Source organism: Miscanthus floridulus, chromosome 5, assembly GCF_019320115.1.
Source record: "Miscanthus floridulus cultivar M001 chromosome 5, ASM1932011v1, whole genome shotgun sequence".
In the NCBI taxonomy this organism is placed as follows: Eukaryota; Viridiplantae; Streptophyta; class Magnoliopsida; order Poales; family Poaceae; genus Miscanthus; species Miscanthus floridulus.
This window is the reverse complement of record NC_089584.1, coordinates 13,596,678-13,616,132: the sequence shown is the minus strand read 5'-3', so window position 1 is coordinate 13,616,132 and position 19,455 is coordinate 13,596,678. Positions and strand designations below refer to the sequence as shown.

At 50.1% G+C, this 19,455-nt stretch overlaps 1 protein-coding gene and 1 pseudogene across 1 annotated transcript; one reads left to right on the top strand and one right to left on the bottom strand.

The window, feature by feature from the left end:
* The window catches only part of LOC136449549 (probable LRR receptor-like serine/threonine-protein kinase At3g47570), a 28,979-nt pseudogene extending 13,815 nt beyond the window's left edge, over positions 1–15,164 (top strand).
* Positions 15,165–15,529: 365 nt separating this feature from the next.
* LOC136449552 (dirigent protein 1-like) lies at positions 15,530–16,315 on the bottom strand. Its single transcript, XM_066449600.1, has one exon. It carries the CDS (start codon positions 16,266–16,268, stop codon positions 15,711–15,713), a length of 558 nt encoding a protein of 185 aa, XP_066305697.1. The 5' UTR covers positions 16,269–16,315; the 3' UTR covers positions 15,530–15,710.
* Positions 16,316–19,455: the final 3,140 nt, after the last annotated feature.

Below are 19,455 nucleotides of genomic sequence, written 5' to 3'. Positions count from 1 at the left end.
ATGCCATCTCAGGTGATGCGGAGGCCTATCGATCCCAAGTCCCCACTCTCTGAAGGCATACAACAATCGCCATGGCCAACGACGTACAAGCCAATCACACTACCAAAGTTCAACGGAAAGACAGACCCCCATCAGTTTATTATGAGTTACGAGGCAGCAGTAGCCTCCGCCGGCGGAGACGACGCCGTCCTGGCAAAGTCATTTGTTATTGCTGCCGAAGGTGACGCATTGGCTTGGTATTCCATGCTCAAACCAAGCACGGTCTATTCTTGGGAAAACCTCCGGGACAAGATATTGGCAAATTTCAAGGGGCTAACAGCATAGTCGCTGACATCCACAGATCTGTTCCAGTGCAAGCAAATGCAGGGAGAGACACTAAATGACTACTTCCGAAAATTCGTGCAACTAAAGGCGAAGGCACCAGACATCCCAGACGAGATCGCCATTGAAGCAGCGATCAAAGGCCTCCGAATCGGGCCGTTTGCAGCACACCTAGCAAGAAAGAAACCAACTTCCATACAGCAGTTGTATGACGAGTTCGAGAAATACTGCAGATCAGACAATGACCTACGGAAAAGGCTGGAGGAGCAGGGTCAAAACAGACAGCAAAACAGCAGCAAAAACTCCCAGAAGAGCTATACGAACCAGAATGCATCAAATCAGAAACCAGGCCAGGGGCAAGTGCTAAGCATCGAGGGTCAACCTTACCCCGAACAAGGGCAACTGGCAGCGCCAACAGGGCCAGAGACCCAGACCAGGAACCAAGGTCGGTAAGGTTACCAAGGCAAAAACTGTAACAAAAACCACAAGCAGAAACAACGCAGGCCATATTGCGTTTTTCACGGCAAAAGCATAGGGCACAGCACCAAAGATTGTCCAGAGACAAAAGAGACACAGGAAAGGATGAAGAACAAGCAGATTGCCCAAACTTTGACACAGCAGAGCGCAAGAGAGGTCAACACCACCTACACAACTGGCCACCAGCAGTACTGCCCAATGTACCCAGCGCTAAACGCAAACCAAATACATCCCTCCAAACTGGCCTCTGCCTATTACCCAAACTTCCTACTAGCATGGCGGTCAGCGCCTTCGCAGCAGCCTCCGGCGGGTAACTACAGGTCGGAGGCAAGCCTGACCTACATAAACCCAAAACCTCCCCACATAACCTACCTCGAAACAAACCAACCGCCACAAAACCAAAGCAGGTTCGAGCATCCACCGCAACAGCAGCACATGCAGCAACTGCCTCCGCCGCCACCTCACAACCAACCCCCAACACCAAAAAATGAGCCAAACCCAGAAAACCAAGTCAACCCTCATGGAGCACTACCAACAATAGGCATGATACTACCAATCGCCGGAGGATCATCAATGGAGTTTCAAATGAAAAAGCAGAAAAAGGATCACCTCCGCCTGGTAAACAACGTAGCAGTCCAAGGCCCAGCAAAATACACAGATTGGTCCAGAGTCCCAATCACCTTCACAGAAGAAGATCTCCAGCTAGAAAGCTACCCTCACACAGACGTAATGGTAATCAAGACAAACATAGCAGCATGGGAGATAAGCAGAGTGTTGATTGACACTGGCAGTTCAGCAGACATCATCTTTGCAAATACCTTTGACCAAATGAAGCTCAGTAGGAATCAACTACAGCCCTCTGAATCCCCTTTGATAGGATTCAGAGGCAAGCAGATACAAGCACTAGGAAAGATATCACTCCCAGTGTCGTTTGGAACCCAAGCAAATGCTAGAACCGAATACATAACCTTCGACGTCGTCGATCTATATTACCCATACAATGCCATCTTGGGCAGAGGATTCACAACCAAATTCAACGCAACCCTGCATATGGCCTACCTGTGCATGAAAATACCAGCACTCCATGGTATTATCACAGTCCGAGGCAGCCATAAAGAAGCAAGAAACATAGAAAAAGCAATCTACAGAGCCTAAAGAAACATCAATGCAGTCGAGTCGGCAGACAAAGAACTAGAGCCTCCGGATATGCCCAGAGGAAAAACAAATATGGCAGGTCAAGAAGAGACAAAGGTGACCCCTCTAGAAAAGGAGTTACCAGACAGAAAAGTAACAATCAGCTCAGAATTGAGCAAAGCAGAGGAGGAAGAGCTCATGGAAACTCTAGTAAAAAAACAAAGACATCTTCGCCTAGTCAGCCTCTGACCTCCAGGGAGTCAGCAGGGACATCATACAGCATGAACTGGATATCAATGAAAACATGAGGCCAAGAAAGCAGAAACAGAGAAAAATGTCGGAGGACAGAATCCTGGCAGCAAAGGCGGAGGTGCAAAGATTGCTAGATGCAAAAGTCATCAGGGAAGTCAAGTATTCAGAATGACTTGCAAATGTAGTACTGGTACCAAAGAAGAATGGCAAAATGAGAATGTGCATAGATTTCACAGATCTGAACAAAGCTTGCAAAAAAGACCCTTTCCCATTGCCAAGAATAGATGCCTCCATCGACAAGGCAGCCAGATGCCAGAGGTTTTCTCTCCTCGACTGTTTCTCTGGGTATCACCAAATCTGGATGAAAAAAGAAGACAAAGATAACACAAGTTTCACCACTCCATTCGGGACATATTGCTACACCAGAATGCCGGAGGGCCTAAAAAATGCCGGAGCAACCTTTGCCAGAATGACAAAGGAAGTTTTGGGCTCATAACTAGATAGAAACATCATAGCCTACATCGACGACATAGTGGTCATGAGCAAGAACAAGGATGATCATGTCTCCGACTTACAAGAGACCTTCGCCAACCTCAGGACAGCTGGCCTCCGCCTCAACCTAGAAAAATGTATATTTGGAGTCACAAAAGGGAAGATGCTCGGATACATCATAAGCAGCGAAGGCATCAAAGCGAACCCAGACAAAAACAGAGCAATAATGACAATGGCAGAACCCAAAAACAAGAAATAAGTGCAAAAGCTGATGGGAAGAATAGCAGCGCTCAACAGATTCATCTCAAAATCAGCAGAACGCAGCCTACCCTTCTTCCAAGCCCTGAGGGGTGGAGACAACTTCGAGTGGGGGTCCAAGCAGTCGGAGGCATTTCATAACTTGAAAGAGTATCTGGCAAACTCACTAGTGGTCTCCGTCCTAGAATCGGACAGCCACCTATTGCTATATGTGGCGGCCTCCGACCATGCAGTCAGCGTAGTCTTAGTTCACGAGCTGGAAAAAGAATCAAGCAAAACTCAAAAGCCAGTTTATTTTATCTCAGAAGCACTGTACGGAGCCAAGCTAAACTACACTGAGGTAGAAAAAGTTGCCTACGCAGTGTTGATGGCATCAAGAAAACTAAAGCAGTATTTCCAAGCCCACGAAATCTCAGTTCCAACATCGCTGCCACTGCAAGACTTGCTCAGAAACAAAGAAGCCTCTGGCAGAATAGGCAAATGGGCTATAGAGCTATCATAGTTTGGTATCTCGTATGTCCCCAGAATAGCAATCAAATCACAAGCACTAGCTGATTTTGTAGCAGATTGGACACCTCCGATAGAGCCCAAGGTACAACCAACCACTCAAGCCTGGATAGCATTCACGGATGGAGCCTAGGGCCAAGCCGGAGTAGGAGCCTCCGCCGTCCTAACGGCACCCTCCAGCGTCAGACTGAAATACGCAGCAAGGCTAGAGTTCAAATCAACAAACAACATAGCAGAATATGAAGGCCTGATCCTAGCACTCAGTAAAGCAAAGGCCATAGGGCAAAAACATTGACAGTTAAAACAGATTCTCAAGTGGTTACTGGCCAAGTAGAGAAAGAATACACAGCAAGAGAGCCAGAACTCATCAAATACCTATCCGTTGTCAGAAATTTGGAGCGGAGATTCGAGGGCTTCACCCTGAAGCACATCCCAAGATCAGAAAATGTAGAGGCAGATGAACTAGCAAAAGCTGCGGCAAACAACCTGCCACTGCCACCAAACACTTTTTACCAGATCCTGAAGTCTCCGACAACTACAGAGACATCTAAGGCACCTAAGCCCATACTACACCTACAAAATGAAGATTGGAGAAAGGAGATAACAGAATTCTTAGAAGGAAAAACCACCGAAGAAGATGAAGCAAAAGCAGCAAGAATACAGGCCAGGGCAAGAAATTACACAATCATAGATGGTGTACTATACAAGAAAGGAGTAGTCCAGCCTCTCCTCAAATGCATATCGCAGAGCGAAGGCATAGAGTTGCTTCAAGAAATACACTTAGGAATTTGCGGGTCGCACATTAGCTCTAGAGCATTATCAGCAAAGGCAATAAGGCAAGGCTTTTATTGGCCAACACACATACAAGATGCAGAGCAGACAGTCAGAACATGCAAAGCATGCCAAACATTCTCTCCTGGGCAGTCAAAACCATCATCGGAGACCCAGCTTATACCTCCGACATGGCCGCTACAAAGATGCGGTATGGACCTGGTCGGCCCATTACCACCATCCCAAGCAGGAAATAGATTCACAGTAGTGGCAGTAGAATATTTTACAAGATGGATAGAAGCAAAGCCGCTGGTGAAGATAACCTCAGAAACTATCAGAAAATTCTTCTGGCCAAACATCATTTGCAGATTGGGTGTACCGAGGATTCTGATAGTAGACAATGGAAAATAATTCGATTCAGAGAACTTCAAAGAATTCTGCAAAAGTATTGGGACAAAACTAGCCTTCGCCTCAGTATACCACCCAGAGTCCAATGGTGCTGTGGAAAGAGCAAACATAATAGTGTTTTCAGCAATATCAAAAACATTGCTGGGCCTACGCAAAGGAAAATGGGTAGATGAATTACCCAGAGTGATTTGGTCACATAATCCATCTATCTCAAGAACAACAGGATTCACACCATTCAAACTGCTTTATGGAGAAGAGGCCATGATGCCAGAAGAAATCAAGCACGAAAGCCTCCGCACAACGAGACAGCTAATGTTGCAAGATGAAGAATATGCAAAAGAAACAATAGAAGCCATAAGACTGGAAGCAGTCGAAAACATTGCAAAATATCAGTCCCAAACCAAGAAGTGGAGAGACTCTCAGGTGGTAAGAAAAGACAAAAAACACGGAGACCTTGTACTCAGAAGAAAACCCAACACATAACTTGTTGGCAAACTGCAACCGAAATGGGAAGGCCCATACACAGCAATGGCAGCAGGCCGCCCTGGCTCTTTCCACTTGACCGACAGCGAAGGTGTCACGACAACCCACACCTGGAATATTGATAGCCTCTGCAGATACTACATCTAGGCAATGTACCAAAGGGCAACCTCCGCAAATAATAAGCGGAGGCCCCTCCGTTCATTTACCTTTCAGCTCTTTTTTCTTCAACCCAAAAAATGTAAAAGAGCAAGTACTCTTTTCCTCACAGGGGAACTCTAAGCAGAGGTGTGGTTTTTAACGAGGTAGGCTCAATGTAAAAATCCTCTAGAAGTATAAAGAGGTAATTCCCCAAAAGAACACTTGAAAAGTCCAAAACCGAAAGCGACCAGCTCTGGCGCCGCAATATTCGGTGAACAAAAATAAGCACAGGTCCTTTCAAAGCGCCGGCCACAGGCATTGGCAATTTGAAACGACCTCTATGGCCAAATAGGCCTTCGACCTTTACAAAGACCTGTCCAGAGTCGGGCATCAAGGCAGAAACCACCTTGGCCAAACAGGCCTTCGACCTTGACAAAGACCTGTCCAAATTTAGGCATCAAGGCAGAAACCACCTTGGCCAAATAGGCCTCCGACCCTTGACAAAGACCTGACCAGATTCAGGCATCAAGGCAAAAACAACCTTGGCCAAATAGGCCTCCGACCTTGATGAAGACCTGAACAAATTCAGGCATCAAGGCAAAAACAACCTCGGCCAAACAGGCCTCCGACCTTAACGATCAAGAAAGTGAACCTGTTTTGTATTCCATAAAACATCAAGTAGCATTCTTACAGGACACAAACTTACAATAAAATCCAAACTATTGTGGCGGAGGTCCACGCTAAGCAAGCGCGCGAGTAAACCTAGCGCGCTCGTCGTCTATGTCAAACTTAACTGACTCAAACACATCGCACGCAACGCTGCGGGGAAAGGCTGAACGCCAATACTCCCAAAGCTCTTCGCTCACATAAATACCGTCGTTGTAGAGAGTCAAAGGCGTAACATCTTGCGCAGGCTCCCGATTTGGAACCTACGCAAGATTAAAATTTTCCACAAAATCATTCAGAACAAAAGAAACTTTATTTACAAGAGTCCAACTGGACTACAATATACAAGTCAAAACAGCTAAGTCCTACAAAGAGCCTAGACCTCCGACATCCCGGCCACAGCAGAAGTCCCTGGAACGGAGCTCGCATCAACTGTGGGCGGGGACAGCGCCTGCGGCCTCCGACCATCACCACCGCCGATCGTAGCGCCCACCGGAGCGCCAGCGGTGGCGGAGGCATCGCCCGCGGTCGACGAGAGCGGAAATGGTGGAGGCCTGCCCATAAGACTCTTCTGTGCATCCTGTAGCACAGGCTAAAATATCAGGGGCACAGGCAATGAAAGCTTTCGTAGCTTCGCAAAAAGCAATGAGAAAAAAATAGCGGCTACAAAGACTAGAAATACCTTCGCCCTCTTTTCCTCCGCCAATTTCCGGGCAGCAGGTCTCCCAAATGGAGCCCAAAAGTATCCAATGAAATTTCTCAAAGATTTTCGCAAACCAAGAGAAGTCTCACCAAGCTCCTCCGGACCCGGCAGCGCTCCCTCCGGAATACTTTCGGTATGTGTACACCCGCCGCGCACCAAAAGCTTGGCGTAATTCGCTACTCCCGCTAGCGCCCCATAGTCCGTGCAGCCATTGATCAGACCGGGGAGCTTCGCAAGGTGATGCTTTAGCCAGGAGGCGAGGGCGTAGACGCTGTCTTCCTCCGGAGGAGCGGAGGTTTCGCCTCTGAACTCGGCGACGATGGCCCGGTAATGGCCAACGGTTGCAGCAAGGACCCCCTTGACCGAGTCCAAACGCCTCGTCGTCAAAGACAGCTGCTCCCCCACCGCAGCTGCGGATTCCTTCTTAGAGGCCAGCTCTCGCCGGAGACCCTCGGCCAACTCATTCACCCTGCGGGCCTGCTCGGCGGACAAAGCTTCTACATCCTGGGCCTTGGCGAGATCGGCCCTCAAAGCCTCCTTTTCTTGTTCCTTCTCCGCCAGAGAAAGGCGGAGAGCTGCAAGGGAGTTGGCCAAACCCCCTTTTTCATCTTCCAGGCGCTTGTTCTCCGCCTTGAGCGCTTCAATCGTAGTATCTCGATCGGAGACCTCGCGAGTGCAGCGCTCTTCCATAACAATGGCCGTGTGATACCCCTGCGATCAGAAAGAAGAAGACCAAGGCGATCAGCAATAGAAACAAAAACAAGTCTAAAGGCGAACATACACCAAAAAAGGCAAACCGCCGAAGACGCACCAAGCTCTGGTGTTCTAGATGAACATGGAGAAGTTGGAAGAAATCCATGTCCCTCAGACGCTGTTTGAAAACGATCTATTCAAAGAAGAACAAACAAACACAAAACCATAAGGTGAGAAAAGCAAATCTCACAATACATACACCAACTGCCAGAGACCACCTCCGACGTCTCCAAGAACCCCAAGATAGCACTCTTCCCAACCTGAGATAGAAGTGTCGGAGGAGCCTGCGTAGCAAAAAAATAACAACAACAACAACTCAGGTCAAAGGGCCGATCAGAAATAGGCAATAACAACAGGCCAAAAGACGAGTAAGATAAAAACACTCTATACTCACTCGGACCCGGCGCCATCGGCCCCGGCTGCCCCGGACCAAACCTGATGCTGACAGCGGCCGCTCGCTCCTCCGGGGTGAGGAGTCCAGCCATGACATCACCTACAAAGCAACAAGCACACGGTATTAGCACTTGGTAGAACACATAAACAAATAAACCGAGCGAAGACAGTAAACACAAAAATGTGCGCCAAACAAACTTACTCATAAAAAGCCTAGGCTGGGCCGCCTGCCGAGCCCCTTGGGTAGAAGTCTCCGCCATATCATGCGGCGAAGGCCCAAAGGGCCGGCTCTCCTCAGCCAGCGGGCGGAGGGCTCGAAGAAGACTGAGCCGCCGGGGCCTGCTCAGCAAGCACGGCCTCCGGCTGCCCGACGTCGGCCGCTGGCGCGGGGGAAGGCGCAACAACAGCGGGAGACGAAGGAGCATGCTGCAAGACGACCTCCACACCCTCTTCAGAACTTGAATACAACCCACCAAAAATGTCGGGCATAGGATCAGCGGCGCTAGCCTCCGGCTGTTCGGCGACACTCGTAGCACCGTGCAAGGAGCACGCTGGAGCAGCGCTGGCCTCTGGACGCTTCGCACCGCTCACAGCGCCGCGCACAGGGCACACCGGAGCTCCAGGAGAGCCGCGATCCCCGCCGCTCGCGACCCGCACGTCCACCGATGGGACGGAGGAGCTCTGAACATCTTCACTGTCGGCGGAGGCAACGCCAGCACTACCGGCCGAAGACGCGACCGCCGCGATCACCAGAGCAACGCTCTTCTTCTTCTTTTTCGCAGGCGCCTGAGCAACAGCGGCGCCCTTCCTCTTCTTGGACTCGGCCTCCGCAGTAACATTCTTCGCGAAGGCCTTTTTCTTCTTCTTCTCAATCGAAGCCAGGACCTCGACGGGAACCTCGCGCTCCCGGTAGACGACCCCGAGCTCCTCAAAAACTCGATTAAGCCGCGGCATGGTGCCTGCCACGGCTCTCTGAGACATGTACTCACGCTTGGAAATTTTGCCAACCAACCCGACGGTGGCCTCCTCAACGTCGGCAACGAAGCTGTCCTCGGTCACCCCCTCCCCTAAAGACCGGCCAAAGCGGGGGAAAGGAATCCCGGCCTCCGGCCCAAAAACAGGAACCTTCGCCTTTTCCATCCGAAAGGCTGGTTTGTCTCTACCCAGGGGCTAGTAGTTGGAGGCCATAATCTCCTCCACCAGGTCATGGCCCTCGGAGTAGCGGCACACGGCTGCAAAAGCCCGGTCGCAAGCCTTCCTCGCCGGAGACATCTCCTCCGGCGGATCCACGCGCGTATGCGGCGCCATCTCCTCCATTCTTGAAGTCAATGGATACTCCACGACCTCCACACCATCCTCGGTAGTGCCGCGGACCCCGTAGGTCTTCACGTAAAACCACTGCTCAAGCCAGCCGCGGTCCCACTTGCCCTTCTGACAAAAAGAAATCTCTAGGCGGTCTACGCCTTGGTTCCTCTTCGACATAAAGGTGCAACTACCATATTGGTAGGTCACCTCCACCTCCTTGCCCTCCCGCACCTCCTTCTTCTTCTTCGGCTGCTTCTGCAGCTCGTAGTAAGCGCAGAAGGTGTCCGCATCTGGCTCGGCGCCATAAGAAACACACGCCCAGCAGAATTTGCTGAGCGTGAGGAAGGCAGTAGGAGTCAGATGATGGAGCTGGACATTGAAGGTCTCCAACACCCGGCGGAGGAAGGGGATGTAAGGAAGGCGGAGGCCGCAGGTGAAGAAGTCCCGAAACACCACCGCATATCCCTCCTCCGGTTCCGGAACAGTCTGGCCAGGCGGAGGGATTTTTACCCTCGAAGAAGGAAAATACGATTCCTTCAACATCTCCGCGACCGCCTCTTCAGTAATGGAGGAGGGGCCAAAATCCCATGACTTTATCGCCATGTCTATGGAATCCGCAGCGATCAGGTCTCCGACGGACGCGGAGACACTCCCCAAATCCTCCTCCACTAGCTTTTCAAATTCCAACGCGGAGGCGGAGGCAAGCATGCACTCCTCAAAGCGTGCACTCCAGCCGGCGGCCCTAACGCCGAGAAGGTGGCGATAGGGTTCGAAGAAGGCGGGCTGGCGAGTATGGGCGGAGGCGGAAAAGAAAGCCACCGCGGCGGCAGCCTAGGCGGAAGACGCAAGCGGAAAGACGGAACGCGCGAAGGCAGCTCAGGCGAAAGCGAAGAGAGCAGAGAGCGATTTCTCAGAGGCAAGGAAAGCGAATGAGCAGTGCGGGGGAGGACCCCGCCACCAACCCCGCCCTTATATAGGCCGCGGGCGGGCGGTTCGGCTCCCACCGTACAACGGTCATCTCCGGAGAATTCGCCTACCGCCCAACGGTCATCTCCAGAGAAGTTGCAAGGTATACGATGGAAAGCAATACAGTGTAAACGGCCACAGCGTAGGACAACGGCTAGTTTTGCAGCCTAACGGCTACTATGACAAGACCAGCGGCCACGCCAGAGCGGGCCAGGGGGGAACCTGCGGGGATCGGTCGGAGACGTGACTACGCGCAGTCTTCGCCCCCGCGGACGTCCTTGCTTAGGGCGTTTTGAGCTCACGACACGCTCGGGCGGACCATGGTCTCAAAAGTGGGGCCCTGTAGTAACACGGCCTCCGAGAGTGGCGGAGACCTACGCGGCCAGCAGTTCGCAAAGACGTCTCCGACCAACTACCTAAGCAAAGGCCCAGCTACCACGCCTCCAGACCCAGAAAGATGACGGTTTCTCAGACTGCTTGCAGGACGCTGCCGGTGACCCTGGCGCAGCCTCCACCCGGTTAGCTCGTAGGCGTCTCCGGGCGGAGGGGGCGGAGGGCGCCCCGCTGCAAGGCTAATCAAGTGCCAACGTTACCTACGTGTGTGTGCAGGTAACCAGAGGAAGGCGCTCGTGGACGGCGCGGGCGCGCCGGTTCGGCCTCCGCTCTTGGGGGCAGAGACCCAAGCAGGAGGACGGCAATACTGGGCGTCGGGGGTCTGCGGCCTCGGCGTCCCAGGGGCGGAGACGATGGCGGAGGCCTAAAGGCCCTTCGCCGAATCCTGAGGCCTGATGGGGCGGAGACCGACGGCGGAGGTCCAAAGGCCCATCGCCGAATCCTGAGGCCTGATGGGCCGGCTGATCGTGCAGGCCCAGTACCTGAGGGCGGCATGACAAGATTACCCCCGAGAGGAAAGGCGAGTAGTGGAATATTCCGAGAATGTACTGTAGCAGTTGAAGGGTACTATTGTAAACTCTGTAAAAGTGGTAGTTGAGCCCTATAAATAGGGAACACTTATAACAGTACCGAGAGGTTGGTGATTGTATCAATGAAACCACAGCATTACGTGTCATTCCCTTACACGCCCACTTGCAGTGCCAACCCTTCCAAAGCTTCCGCCCGATTACTGCATTCATCGGGCGGAGGCCCCTACCACTTCCTCACCGTCTGAGACCGCAAGTCTCAACAGGCCCATTCCAAGGAGCCTGGGAAACTTGAAGAATGTATTTGTCTTTGATCTGTCAACAAATCGACTCAATGGTTCAGTTCCCAAAGAGGTGCTAAAACTTCCTCAGCTTTCTTGGTACTTAGACTTATCATACAATGCATTGTCTAGGCCACTCCCAGTTGAAGTTGGTAGCTTGGCAAACCTTAACCAACTGATTCTATCAGGAAACCAGTTGTCAAGCAGCATACCTGATAGTATTGGAAATTGCATTTCACTGGAACGGCTGCTGCTGAATCAGAACTCATTTGAGGGAATCATACCTCAATCTCTGAAGAACTTAAAAGGTCTCGCCTTACTGAACCTGACCATGAATAAGCTGTCTGGTAGTATTCCTGATGCCCTTGCTAGTATTGGCAACCTGCAACAGTTGTATTTAGCACACAACAACTTTTCAGGTTTGATTCCAGCAGTTCTACAGAACCTGACACTATTGTCGAAATTGGATTTGTCCTTCAATGATCTCCAAGGTGAAGTGCAAAAAGGGTGTGTTTTTGCAAATGCAACGTCACGTTCAGCGACGGCAGCGGCGAACGCACGGCAGTGCCAGCGACGAGGCCAGTTCTCTGCTCGCTTTCAAGGCTGAGCTCGCTGGCAGCAGCAGCTCCGGTGTGCTGGCCTCCTGGAACGCCAGCACCGGTGTCTGCAGATGGGAAGGCGTGGCGTGCAGCGGCGGCGGTCAGGTGGTGTCGCTGAGCCTGCCCTCCTACGGGCTCGCCGGCGCGCTCTCCCCGGCCATCGGGAACCTCACGTTCCTGCGGACGCTGAACCTGAGCTCCAACTGGTTCCAGGGGGAGATCCCGGAGAGCATTGGCCGCCTAGCGCGTCTGCAGGTGTTGGACTGAGCTACAATGCGTTCTCCGGCACGCTGCCCGCCAACCTCAGCTCCTGCGTCAGCTTACTGCTGTTGAGCCTCAGCAGCAACCAAATCCATGGGCGCATCCCTGTCGAGCTCGGCAACAAGCTCACGCATCTTCGGGGGCTCTTATTGGCCAACAACAGCCTGACGGGCGCCATCCCAGGATCACTAGGTAACCTTTCATCCCTGGACTACCTTGATCTGACACACAACCAACTCGAGGGTCCGGTACCACATGAGCTTGGCAGCATTGGAGGCCTCCAGACCCTTTTCCTCTTTGGGAACAGCCTATAGGGTGTGCTTCCACAGTCCCTGTACAATCTGTCATCGCTGAAGAACTTCGGGGTAGAATTCAACATGCTGTCTGGAACTATCCCTGCTGATATTGGCGACAGGTTCCCTGGCATAGAAACCCTTAGCTTCTCTTACAACCGGTTCAGTGGAGCTATCCCACCTTCGGTCTCCAACCTCTCTGCTCTCATAGAACTTGGCCTCGCAGGAAATGGATTTATTGGACATGTGCCTCCTGCTCTGGGGAAGTTGCAAGGTCTCACTGTCCTGGACTTGGGTCACAACAGGCTACAAGCCAACGACAGTCAAGGGTGGGAGTTCATCACTTCCCTGACGAACTGCGGCCAGCTTCAGAATCTGATTCTTGGCAACAACTCTTTCAGTGGTAAAGTGCCCGGTTCAATCGCCAACCTATCGACGACTCTCGAAACGCTTTATCTGGGAGACAATAGGATTTCTGGAGCTATTCCATCGGACATCGGCAATTTGGTTGGTCTGAAATTACTTGAGATGGAAAATAACTCCATATTTGGAGCGATCCCGGAGAGCATTGGTAGGCTAGAAAACTTGGTTGAGTTGGGCCTTTACAACACTAGCTTGTCAGGCCTCATACCTCCATCACTAGGAAATCTTACACAGCTGAACAGGCTTTATGCATACTATGGCAATCTAGAGGGGCCCATTCCAAGGAGCCTGGGAAACTTGAAGAATGTATTTGTCTTTGATCTGTCAACAAATCGACTCAATGGTTCAGTTCCCAAAGAGGTGCTAAAATTTCCTCAGCTTTCTTGGTACTTAGACTTATCATACAATGCATTGTCTGGGCCACTCCCAGTTGAAGTTGGTAGCTTGGCAAACCTTAACCAACTCATTCTATCAGGAAACCAGTTGTCAAGCAGCATACCTGACAGTATTGGAAATTGCATTTCACTGGAACGGCTGCTGCTGGATCAGAACTCATTTGAGGGAATCATACCTCAATCTCTGAAGAACTTAAAAGGTCTCGCCTTACTGAACCTGACCATGAATAAGCTCTCTGGTAGTATTCCTGATGCCCTTGCTAGTATTGGCAACCTGCAACAGTTGTATTTAGCACACAACAACTTTTCAGGTTTGATTCCAGCAGTTCTACAGAACCTGACACTATTGTCGAAATTGGATTTGTCCTTCAATGATCTCCAAGGTGAAGTGCAAAAAGGGTGTGTTTTTGCAAATGCAACGTCCTTGTCGATTCACGGAAATGATGAGCTTTGTGGCGGAGCGCCTCAACTACATATAGCTCCATGCTCCATGGCTGCTGTGGATAACAAAAGACAAGTGTCAAGATCCCTTATGGCCACCCTAATATCAATTGGCGCACTTGTATTCTTAGGTATACTAGTTGCTCTTATTCATTTGATCCACAAGAGGTTCAGACAAAGAAAGGCAAGCCAACTCGTTTCCACACTAATTGATGAACAGTACGAAAGGGTTTCTTATCAAGCATTGTCAAATGGAACTGGTGGTTTCTCAGAGGCTAATTTGCTCGGACTAGGAAGCTATGGTGCTGTTTATAAATGCACTTTACATGATCAGGTATTACCACAGCTGTAAAGGTGTTTAACATACGACAGTCTGGGTCCACTAGAAGTTTCGTGGCTGAGTTTTTGAGTTCAAGCATATAGCACTGCGAAGGGTACGTCACCGTTGTCTCATAAAGATCATCACCTGTTGTTCAAGCATCAATCATCAAGGTGAAGAATTCAAGGCACTGGTTTTTTAGTTCATGCCGAACGGTAGTCTAAATGATTGGCTGCATCCAGTATCTAAAGTACACACTCTGAGTAATACGCTCAGCCTAGCTCAGAGACTAGACATTGCTGTAGACATCATGGATGCTCTAGAATATCTTCACAATCAGTGTCAGCCACCGGTAGTCCATTGCGACCTCAAGCCAAGTAACATCCTCCTTGCAGAGGATATGAGTGCCCGGGTTAGAGATTTCGGCATATCGAAAATCCTTTCTGATGGCACTAGTAAAACCCTGCTAAATTCAGTCAGCTTCACTGGACTGAGGGGCTCCAATTGGTTATGTCGCTCCAGGTAACAGAAGTTCCTACTCACAATGTTACCTTCGGTCTCTAACTTCCATTCTGTCATGTCTAGCTGCCTCTGCATGTGTACTGAATCCATCGACGAAATAAACTAATGTCCGAAATTTGAATGACACTGCAGAGTATGGCGAGGGTCGATCTGTCTCAACTCTTGGGGATGTCTACAGCCTTGGCATACTGTTGCTTGAGATGTTCACCGGGAGGAGCCCTACTGACGACATGTTCAAAGACTCGTTGGACCTTCATAGGTTCGCCGAAGCCGCTCTTCCCAAAGGAGCCTCGGAGATAGCCGATCCAGTAATCTGGCTGCATGAAGAAGCTAAGGCAAAAGATACTGCTGATGCTGCCAAAATTAGAAGCCAGAGCGAGGAGTGCTTGGTTTCAGTGATCCGGCTCGGCGTCTCCTGCTCAAAGCAGCAGCCAAGAGAGCGAATGGCGATGCGGGATGCTGCTGTGGAGATGCGTGCGATCAGAGACGCGTACCTCATGGTTGCCAGCTAGCTGGACGGAGATCTGGAAGAGAAGCAAGCAAGCCGCCGAATCCTCTTATTCTGATTAAGTTTCTGATGTTCAAAATCATAGAAGCAGCAAAGCAGGAGGCCCAGTTCTGAACTAAATCATTGTACGGTTTAGAACCTTCATTCATAGCTATGAGCCTATGACAATGATGAAATCAACACAAATATTATTTGTTATACTCGTACCATTGTGGAAACATGTGCTAAGTGCGTTCTCGAAAAAAAAAACTTCTTGTACCATTGTACGCTGGTGAAGTTGCGCATTACCAGGTTTTCATATTTGGATTTGGCAAACTAGTTGCTTGATTGGCTGCTATAATTTTTTTTAAGCTGAAGGTGTAGAGAGATGACGGATCGGTGGAGAGCTGAAGGTGTATCTGCTGACCCTATGCAGTTCATCATTGGATTAGGAAGAACAAAGAGATAAGGAAGCCCAACAGGAATAAGCAAAGGTTGATGATTGACTGTGCCCAAGAAACAGAACACCTCAATTTAGGCCAAGGAAATCTTTTTTCAGAGGACAAGGAAATTGCGTGTTTACTGGGTTTCATCAAGACAAACAAATCTGAAACAGTTGGATGTACTTCACGTCGTCGAAAACAGTATGCTCTGATGTTGATTGGACATAGACACTTCACCCACTGCCCAGTAATGCGGTAGCCACTAGCCCACACCACTCACTCAAGTCTCAAGGTGTGTGCTAGTATTTGCCAGCAGGGTGCATGAGCACGAACAGGTTGATCTCGTTGACGTCCGTCTCCGGCGTCGGCTTGCTTATCATCTTGAAGAGCATGTACCCGCGCGCGAGCCTGAACTTGCCGGTGCCGCCGACCACGGCGCGCTCGATGGTGCCGGTGAACCCGAGCAGGGGGCCCTGCACGGACAGCGTGCTCCCGCCGTACTCGCCGGCGGTGAACACCAGCGTGATGGACGTCAGGTAGCCCTTGCCCAGCTCCAGGCTCGTGCCGAAGAAGACGCCCTGGTACCGCCCCACGAGCTGCGACGACCGGTCCGGGACGACGCGTATCTCGTCGTCCACCACGCCCATGCTCCCGAACGACGAGTTGGCGCCCAGCGGGGACTGCAGCACGGCGGTGGCCGTCGCGTTCGCCCCGGTGTACGTCTCGTGCACGTAAAGGTGGATGTGCGTCAGGCCGTGGTGGTCGCCTTCGCTGCCGGCGGCGGCGGCAGCGAGGACGGCGACGGACGACGTCAAGGCAAGGAGGAAGAGGAGGTGGGGAAGCGAGGACGGGGCCATCGTGATGGCTGCCTTGTGGCCCTGTGTCGTCCAGTGTTTCCCGGCTTTCGTTTAAAATAGGAGTACGTTATGGTGAAAATTTTCGTATTTTGGTCTCTTTTGAAAACAATTTCTAGAAAAATACCAACGCCAAAACAATTTCTGAAAATAGATCATTTTTAGACGTCTTAGCACATGACGCCGAGATATGAGGCTCGGCGTCGTGTCACTCCACGCCGAGGTACTGCCACGTCACGGGAGACCGGGGTCGTCGTCGACACGTTGGCGCGTGGGTCCGAGACGTCGGTGTCGTGTCAGCCGACGCCAAGTACCCAACATCGGCGCGGTCGGACTCAGCGCCGAGCTCTGGCCCCATCCGGAGCGCGGCCCAGGCGGCCCAACAAAGAACGGTGGCCCAGAAGCTCGGCGTTGGGTCACTTAACGCCGAGCCTCCAGACCTCGGCGTGTCCCGACTCAACGCCGAGGTCTGGACCCTTTAGGCCGCGCCGAGGCCCCTTCTTCTTCTTCCCTCCCCTCCTCCATTCCCCCACGGCTCCCAAATCCCCCACGGCCCCTACGAAACTCTAACCTCCAAAATCGACCCCCGGTGTCCGGATCTCGTCTCCCGAAGCTTCCTCGAGGTAATGGTCCCTCCCCTCCTCCATTCTATCCGCGTAGATGTGCTTACATTGTCCCTAATCATTTGGAATCATGGTTGTTTGGTGATTTGGTATATTTGTGTTTGCATTTGCAAAATGTATGGCTTAGGATGATTGAGTGCATTGTTGTTTAACTGTTATATGTGATAAACATGTTAGGTTAGTTTGGTTTCTAGTTATTTTGGTCATTAGGGTTATTTGTTTATTGTAGGTGTCATTAGGGTTAGTTATTTGTTGGTCATTAGGGTTACTATGTATTTTATTAATTTGTTGGTCATTACATTTCAATTTGTTATGACCAAGGCGTTTTCTTCGTAACGTTAGGATGCCAAGGCGTGGTAAAGCTCGTATTCCAAGGTAATTCCAATGTTTATTCATTATCTGTGCAACAAATAGAAAACCCTAGGTTTAGGTTTGGTTCTCCGTTAATATGACTAAATTCTTTCAATTGTAGCTATGGTCGCCAGAGGGCAAATCCCTACGACCTAAAGCCTCTCCCTGAAGGTGTTCCTCGACCAATGTGCTTTTGTGGTGATCCTTGCAAGGTAGACATCTCTGAAGATGAGGAAACATATAGGCAGAGGTACTGGATATGTCCCAATTATGCATGGGAACCAACAAAGCAACAACGCCGTGCATCGTTTGTGAGGAATTTTTATTTTGTTAATTAATTTTCTTGTGATATTAAGTATTGCTTATTTATTTGTTTTGTAACAATTTGTTTTTCTTGCAGACCGTTCCACCACTGTGTGACTTTGAGCAGTGGATTGACACTGAGATCAAGGAGTCGGACAAGCAGCGTCTAGAAGGCCTGAAGGAGTGGGATGCGGAGGTTAAGGAGAGGTTTGAGCAGAGACGCAGACTGGAGGCTATAGAAAAGGAGCATAAGGAAAAGGAGGAAAGGAGGCGTGTTGCTGCGTACCGGGCGGAGAGGGAGAAGAAGATTGAGCGTGTGCGCCGAGCGAAGGCGGCGATGGAGGAGAATCCCGATGCCGAGAGGAAGGGAAAGTGGCCTCGTTGCACTCAGTAGGTATTTGGTTCATTCACGAGCGATGTCGTGTAGCCCTGGACTTTTTTTACTATGTTGTAATGCACTCTGCTTTTATTTCAGAAGAACTTATTCCCTGGAATTTTTTTATTATGTTGTAATGCACTATGATTTTATTTCAGATGGTCTTATGCCATGTACTTCGTTAACTATCCGAAGACTGTAGTGGTACTGTTTGTATCACTGAAAAGACTACTTGTGTTGTTGCAGTCACTGAAAGGGCTACAAGTACTGTTGCAGACACTGAAAGGGGTACTAGTCTATTTGAAAACTCACTGAAAAGCCTAGATTCATTTACTGTTGTATCTGTAGACGCAATGAATTAATATCAGAGTGATGTACTGCATTTAGATGTAGTGACAAAACACAGGTGTAGCCTTTTCAGATGAAATGACCAGTCATGGTTGTAGGCTTTTCAGATGAAGCATCTAGCCTTTTCAGATTCAATAAATGAGTAGGCACACATGTTTTTTGTCACGTAGCATTCATGGTGAACCTGCCTTCATATCTATATATAGTGCTCCATGTCTTGCTCCACATCCACACAACTTGTTTTCTGGTTTAGTTTTAGCAAATGTCGAGCGCAGGTTCCTCGAGTGGAAAGGGTTTAGGTGGAGGGAGAGGAAAGGGGGTGAGGAAGGGACCTCCGATTGTGTGGGAGGATTCTCTGGGTCCTGATTCTTTTGAAGAAGCAATAGAGGAATTTCCTTTGGAGAAGAAGAGTGACTTCACCCGTGAGAGACCTCTTAGATCATACGATAAGCGCATTGAAGATTGGCCAAAATGCCGCCACGGTTTGGATTGCGTTGTGCAGATGTACAACGACTATGACGGTGGAGGCCGTCGTTTCTTCAGATGCCCGCGAGGATTTGTATTGCCTTTGAACTCTCTCCTTTTTTAGATTTGCATGTAGTTTCTAGTAGTACTTATTGGTAGATGGGTTTTCAGGATTCAAGCTGTCCAGATAACTGTGGCTTCACTAGATGGGTCGACCCTCCTCCTATCTATCCCCATCACCTCTTAGTGGGACGCAAAAAATAGATGATGTTTCCTTTATCTTTTTTTTCTTTTTTTTTTGAACAAGGGAGCAATATGTTGACTTGCCAACAGCTTCGTGGGTGGGCACATGCGAATCATGGTGGTGGTTGTACGCGCCAGCTGCCTCCCTTCGTGGGTGGGGCACATGCGAATCATGGCGGTGGTTGTGCGCGCCAGCTGCCTCCCTTTTCTATACAACTTCGTTTAGGCCCCGTTTGGTTTCCATAAGTTAGGTGATTTAGGGTGTGTTTGATTGAGTTGTGGCTGTGGGAAAAAACTGCTATGGACTGTGAGCTGTAGAAAAGCTGTTGTGGGTTGTGAGCTGTAGAAAAGCTGAAAGCTGTTTGGTTAAACAAGTATAAAATACACCTTCTATCTTTATCTCTCTTGAAACAACTATGGAAGAGCTTTTTATTCCACCAATTTCGAAAAGCAGAAAGCCAAAAGCCAAAAGCATGGTTAA

Coding starts and splice junctions, on each gene's coding strand:
- LOC136449552 (XM_066449600.1), bottom strand. CDS start 16,268: ATGGCCCCGTCCTCGCTTCCCCACCTCCTCTTCCTCCTTGCCTTGACG.